The following is a 6,897-nucleotide window of genomic DNA, read 5'->3' on the forward strand; positions in this document are numbered from 1 at the left end:
TAATTTTATATTTGTTTACCTTTGGTCCATATTTTGTTTCCTTTCTGAATCCCTTCCGACGTAAGAGCTATATACGTCACAAATGTAGTGTTTTTTGCGTTCGAAAAAATTGTGCATTATTTCGGCCACTGTCGGCACAAAGGATTTACAATATATCCTAGGTGAAAGTCTACCTAAATAATATTGACATACACATCCCAAAATAACCTACTTAAAAAGACGTTCGATTTCTTTAGGATTGCTTTACCTACAAGTTGTGATGAACAAGTAAACCTTCCATCAAAATATGCTTCATATTGGATTCGATCTCACACTGATATGAACTTACTTTGAACCCAAGGTAATACCGTTAGAGGGCGGGATTTTCTCATTGCATATAAATTATCGGGAACGAGCGAAAAAGTGCTTCCCGTTTAATTATCTCTCTCCCTTCTTTCCTCCCCCCCCCCCCCCGCACTCTCTCTTATCTCTCTCTTCTTCTCTCTCTCTCTCTCTCTTCCTCTCTTCCTCTGTCTATCTCTCTGTCTCTCTGGTCTCTCTCTATGTGTCTCTCTCTCTGTTTCTCTCTTATTTCTCTCGCATCTCTCTCTCTCTCTCTCTCTCTTATTTCTCTCCCATCTCTCTCTCTCTCTCTCTCTTATTTCTCTCACATCTCCTACTCTCTCTCTCTCTCTCTCTCTCTCTCTCTCTCTCTCTCTCTCCGTAATCTCAAGCTCCGCAATGACAATACAAAGTTGAGGGGGTGGGCGGGGAGGGGTGGGTGGGGCGGGGTTTGGGCGTCTCATTTTATAGCCACCAACCTGGGAGTTTGTGGGAAGGAGCCTCATTGGTCAGACGGGTAGTTTTTAAAAGAAAGGAAATTGGGTCATTATGAATATGCCGTGTAGGGCGGGTCGTAGCTGACGAGTATCGAGGGAGTTTCAGGGGAGATAGTTGGATGGTGGTGTAGTAACCAAAAATTGGACATGGTCAGCCGACATCCGTCGTTAGCTAGCTGCACATGTCGTCAGCTTTATTTTATTTCCTTCTAGGGCACTCTCCCCCTCCCCCCCCCCCCCCCCTCTCTCTCTCTCTCTTTCTCTGTTTCTCTCTTCCATCATCCTCATAACCCCCATCCCACCCCCTCTCAACCTATCCCCATCATCCCATGTCTACATCAGCATGTTATGAACCATGGCCATCACGTTCTGATATTGTTTGCTACATTTAATGAAGCTTGATCCCCAATCCGTGCCGATCGTGACATTTTTGTAGAAGGCCTCCATTTATAGAATCTTATATTGCGCAGGCAACCGTTTTCGTCATCTTACACTCATGTCTTACTCTACGATCGACCGATGGGTCGATGGATAGATATCGAAGCGAAGGGTGGCCGAATCGCCGTTATCATTGAATGAAAGAAAGACAAAAATATATACACTGTCGCTCATAACGCTGGAATATTTTATTTTTACCCCAATTTATGGAATTATTTTGACAATGATTTATTCCTAATAGATCTAGATAATAATATACATCCTCAGATTTTATTCTTCTGTGTGCCCATGCCTCGAGCCATAATGCATGGCTGTACAGAGGATTTTTGTATGTTGGGGACCGGGGTAAATGCAATGAATTATTGATAATTTATTTCAATTTCTTTGTGTGTTTTTTATTTGTGGAAACTGCCCCCTATACCCTAGCCCCCGCTGCGTACAGTCATGGTTCAGTGGCAAAGCAATGGCCTCGTAACTGTGAGGCCCCAGGATCAAAACCGTGTCGATGTGCTATATTAGTGCCCTTTGTGGGACATTAATCCTTATTACTGTCATTTATTAAGGGCGTAGGTCCCCTAGTTGATAAGCATATTCGCATACACATGCTTTAGCAGTCACGCAAAACAAACACTGGCAAATTATTATTCAACAAAATCTGAGGATGTATACTATTATCTAGATCTATTAGGAATAAATCATTGTCAAAATAATTCCATAAATTGGGGTAAAAAAAAAATATTCCAACGTTATGAGCGACAGCGTATATAACATACGTGCAGTACACGTGCTCTTTCAATCATCCTCTTTTGTTCTGAGCCTGTGATTTATCTGAAGCAGAGCTAACAAATAAAATGAATTGACCCAGAAAAAAGGGGTCGCGGTTACCATGATGCGGCAGTGTAGACTTTTAATATAAATTATTGATGATTTCTACGAGTGTACATTGAAAACAAATCAACAGTGTTGTGTCAAATATTATACTACTTATACCATACTTCAGGTTCAAGTTTCAATTTTATTTGTTTCACATTTCACAAAAAAGAATTCACATAATTGACAAAATTAGATATGAAATATACTAAAAGTGTCACATTATACGTATAAATAATTCTTTGAAAAGACGTCGAAATTAATTGTATTGCATAGAAGGTTATACAGGGTGAATTGTGAGGAACCTGTTAAAAAGCTCAGCTTGTAGATTGTAGGTTCCCATAAATAAAACTAACATTTGATCGAAGTGGTTGTAATGGTGAAGGACGTAACAATAATAAAAGTCATTGTGATTGATAAAAGAGAAGAAAAGTACCGGTACATGCATGACTCGGTGCCTTTTTTTTACATAAGGTTTTTTAAAGTATATGTAGGCTTAATGCCTAAAAAGGGAAATAGAGAGATAGAGAAAGAACAAGGCACAGGCAGATCCACAAATATATGTATATTGTATAAAGATTAATATACATCCCATATTGCATAAATCCTTGAAGCAATTAATCCAATTATTCTAGATATATTATCAATATCTGTATTTTTTACTGGGGGAAATGAATTACAAAAGTAGTTAAATTACCATAACTGTCAACAGATTGATTTAAATGCATAATAAAAGTATGAATTAAATTCCATGAAGTAAGACGGTCAAACTTTACAGATAGAGATTGACAAGGAGAGAGGAAGAGAGAGGGGGAGAGGGAGTGATAGAGAGAGGGAGAGAGAGAGAGGGGGGATGGACAGAGGCAAAGAGTTACAAAATGGATTTCAAGCCATGAATTTAGAATTGACTTTTGGCATATAGTTTGTTGATATTCATGAAACTTCTATTATATATTTGTTAGGCCTAATATACGTAAATCAACAATTCATGAAAAAAAAAAATAAAATGCAAAGGATGATAAAATAATACAATCTATAGTGACTTATGCCAGATTTGTTAGTGTACATGCCAAAGTTCACATATTTATGATGCTAATCATCAAGAAAGGTCAGATTAAAAATCAAAGTTGCATTATTGCCGATGGATCAGATACAAATAATGTTTGTCGTCCGAATTTTCAGAAGGCAGAATAGTTTTTTTCCTCAGGGAAATTCAAATATAAAGAGAAAGTGAAGAAGTTACTTTACACATAATTGTGTCCTAGTTTGGATTGAACCAATTTGGATTGAACCTGTACACCACGTGACCTATTTCAAATTCTGACCTTTCGAAGAAGGCACTTATACGAAGGAATTCAAGTATTGGCCTAATCCAATAATCGCAGTAAAACCGGCTAATGTCGGCTCTAGGCTCTAGAATATTCTTCAATATTTATGCATACAAATGGCAGACTACTGTTTCAAACATCGGCTTTACAATGACAGCTTATAATCAATGGTAAGAAAATAGAAGAGAGAGGGTTATGTGTCTTTTAGAATAAACTTTCCCGACACAAAATCAACTTTATAATTTACGTGTTCATCAACTTGATGATTTCATACATTAAAGTAATGTCTATGTAAGATTAATTCACAGTTCCACTTTGCCTGTACTTGGTCTTTGGTTGGGTAATCCCTTTGGCAGCTCACTCAGGAAGCTATACTGGGATGGTAGGTGAGGCGAGTAACTACAAGGAGTGTCATGAATTGCAGGAATGGTGTGTGGACAAAGCACTCGTTAATTTACAGTAAAATATGCCAGTGCAAGTAAAAACCAAGCTAGTAAGCTTATATGATGTGGGAACCAACAGGGGGCTGCATCATTCTGATGGAGGGTAAAGCAGCCTCCTTGAAGTTGGTTATTCCTGTTGTATTGACTGTTTAGCGTGTCAGATGATTCCATATCCTTAGTGCTCCTGTGTGCCCGCCCCCCCCCCCCACTCAGTGTTATTTAGGGTACGCATATGCTCGTTCCCTCTTTTTGAAAGCACCCCCCTATCTGAGGACTGCCAACATTTCCGAACCCCCCTTTCGCGGGCTTTTCGCGGGCTTTTCCTGCCTTGGAGACCCCCCTGAATCGGAAAAAAATGCTCAATATACCCCCCTTAAATTCGAAATAATTTATCAGGAGTGCAAAGAGATGAGAGAAAAAACGAAAAAACACCCCCTTTTTAAAGAAATCTCCGGTGAAAAGTCAAATACACCCCTTTTTTTACAATTCTGGGGCCGGACTTTGTCACACGAAAGTACCCCTTTACCGGACATTTTGGCAACACGCATGCGGTCATTCCGACCCCTGAGTGGGGGGGGGGGGGGCGCCTGTGTGTTGCTTATTGAAATAAGCAAATATTTCAGTGACGTATTACGTAAAAGCCTATATATTCGTGAAATTCAGAAGCTCGTGACTATTAAACATCATTTTTGCGAGAGGATAAATTACATTTAGCTGGGACGAAAATCTCAGCTAAAGTGTTTGGAACATCTAGATGACCAATTGGAACAAGTAAAGATTTATTAACTTATTCGAAGAGGTAGTGCGTTTACATCAAGAGAAATACGAAATGCATTTTTAAAAAACATCATAAACAAAAAACACAACAAAAATTTTTTTTTTTTTTTAATACAAGAGGCAAATACATTGTTCCTGTTAACCCTAATAAGGCCGGGGGCATCATGCCCCCCCCCCCCTCCACGATTTTTCTGATTGCTCGGGAACGCATATGGATGGCTCCCGCCGCTCGCTGACTTTTTTCTTTAGAGTCTTGCGCAACTTTTAAAAGAATTTTTTTTGAAAATCGGACGTACGGTTACGTGACCTTTTGTCTTTGCATGTCAGCCCGAAAGTCGCTCATTTTCATGATTTGTGTACAAAACATATGGGAAAGTCATTTTTCCCTGAAACAGATCAAACATGGGTTATGGGGTCTTGTTTAAAGTTTAGGTGGTTGTTTTGGGAGTCAAAATAGTTGAATTGTAGTAAGAAATGAAATAAAACAACAAAACAATGAAATAAATAAGTTAAAAAAAACAATGAAATACATAAGAAATTATAAAAATAAGGGATAACATAAAAATAAGCTGGCTCTTCCAATTTTTTTGTCGTATTATTATTTAGAATGGTCAAATGAATATATGTAGTGAAAACGAATGCTTAAATATGAATAATATATGATTTATGGGTAAAATTGTGATTTGTATGACTTTATTTGCATAAATTACCATAAATATGCAAATGAGTGAATTTTTCAAAAAATTGAAATAATCATAATATTCTATACACTTCACTTGACATGCGTGCAAATTTTCACGGCGATCGGCCGCTTCGTCGTACTAAGACCTAAATAGCCCGGCCTTTTTAGGGTTAAAATATAATCTCTCTTGTCTGAAACTATCCGTATTTCTTTTACCCGTTGACTATTGAATTTTCATATTCCCCATGCAAAAACGGTTGCGGTGTTGTGGTGTATAGTAGTTCATTCCCTTGATTTTCAATCCTAGGGTTGAAGGTTCCAATCTCAGTCCTGCACTAACGTCTTTTGGCAAGACTCTAATCCATAAATGCCCGACATGACTTTCAAACTCCTTCTTCTTCTTTGGGCTCAGCCCTTTTGTTGAATTGTGTTGATATAGAGGGCGAAAACGACTTCTGCGAGGAAGCGGGATTGAGCGCTAGCTGCTAGCAATGTTGCCCATGCGACCCGAGGTAGCTCCCAACTGGCTACAAATGCATGTAGCTCCTAAACGCATTTGCAATCTATTCCAGAGAGTTTCTTTTAAGGGACCTCAAAATCTCTATATTTTGTCCAAAAAAGTGTATAGAAATCGAGCAAAAATTCATGGCAAGCACCAGTAATTCTGAACAATATGCAACCTCGGTGGACCACATAGGGTCTATATCGAGCTCAAACAAACCGAATACACAAAGTTCAAGTCGTATCTGAACGATTTGTACAACGTAGATTAGGTACCCTATACGTCGACTACGTGACAAAACTTTCAGTTTCACTTTGAAACGTTTGTTCCAATGGCACTTAGCCTTTTAATCTTGTGATCCTAAAGGCTGCCAAGGTTATGACGTGAACCAATCAAGTAATATGATCATCAGTACTTATAATGCAGGAATACACGTATATAATCACACTGGTACGTACGTTATATTGCGAGAATACAGGCATATAGTACAAGTACTATACGTACACTGCGAGAATACACACAGGAAAGGATCATGAGGAAATAAGCACAGCGAGAATAAGAAGAGTACTGGTATCATTGTTACATGTTTCAATGTGAAAGTGTGTGTTACAGACGCCGCACAGAAACCATGGACATAAGGAGGGTAGCTGTGCTAGGAGCTGGGGTCTCCGGTCTTGCTGCGATCAAAACCTGTCTGGAGGAAGGACTACAGCCAGTATGCTTCGATAAGGCAAGAGAACTAGGTAAAGTTTAATTTATTTTTGGACTATGCATGAATGCTTGTAGAATTCATTATACAGTTACACGTAGCTAGATTGTGGATCGATGTGAACCTAATTATCAATGAGCAATATTAACTCTTTGACTTCATACTTGTCTTCGTCTCTACTACTGGAAAAGGTCTTGTACGTACGCTTGTATTACGCATCCGAACGAACAGGGACAATCACCCCCCCCCCCCCCCCCATCCAATTACCAGCGGACAATAACCCCCCCCCCCCCTGGAAAATTACCCCATATATCAATTACCATCCAAAAA

General features: G+C 39.0%; 1 protein-coding gene across 1 annotated transcript in view; it reads left to right on the top strand.

Moving 5' to 3' along the window:
* Positions 1 to 6,483: 6,483 nt before the first annotated feature.
* The window catches only part of LOC590893 (dimethylaniline monooxygenase [N-oxide-forming] 5), a 13,096-nt gene continuing 12,682 nt past the window's right edge, over positions 6,484 to 6,897 (top strand). The window contains exon 1 of the mRNA XM_030986398.1: positions 6,484 to 6,601. Coding sequence (XP_030842258.1) covers positions 6,487 to 6,601 — 115 coding nt within the window. The 5' untranslated portion in view covers positions 6,484 to 6,486. The remainder of the gene's footprint in view (positions 6,602 to 6,897) is intronic.

This window comes from Strongylocentrotus purpuratus, unplaced genomic scaffold (genome assembly GCF_000002235.5).
Source record: "Strongylocentrotus purpuratus isolate Spur 01 unplaced genomic scaffold, Spur_5.0 spur5_scaffold_15, whole genome shotgun sequence".
NCBI lineage: Eukaryota > Metazoa > Echinodermata > Echinoidea > Camarodonta > Strongylocentrotidae > Strongylocentrotus > Strongylocentrotus purpuratus.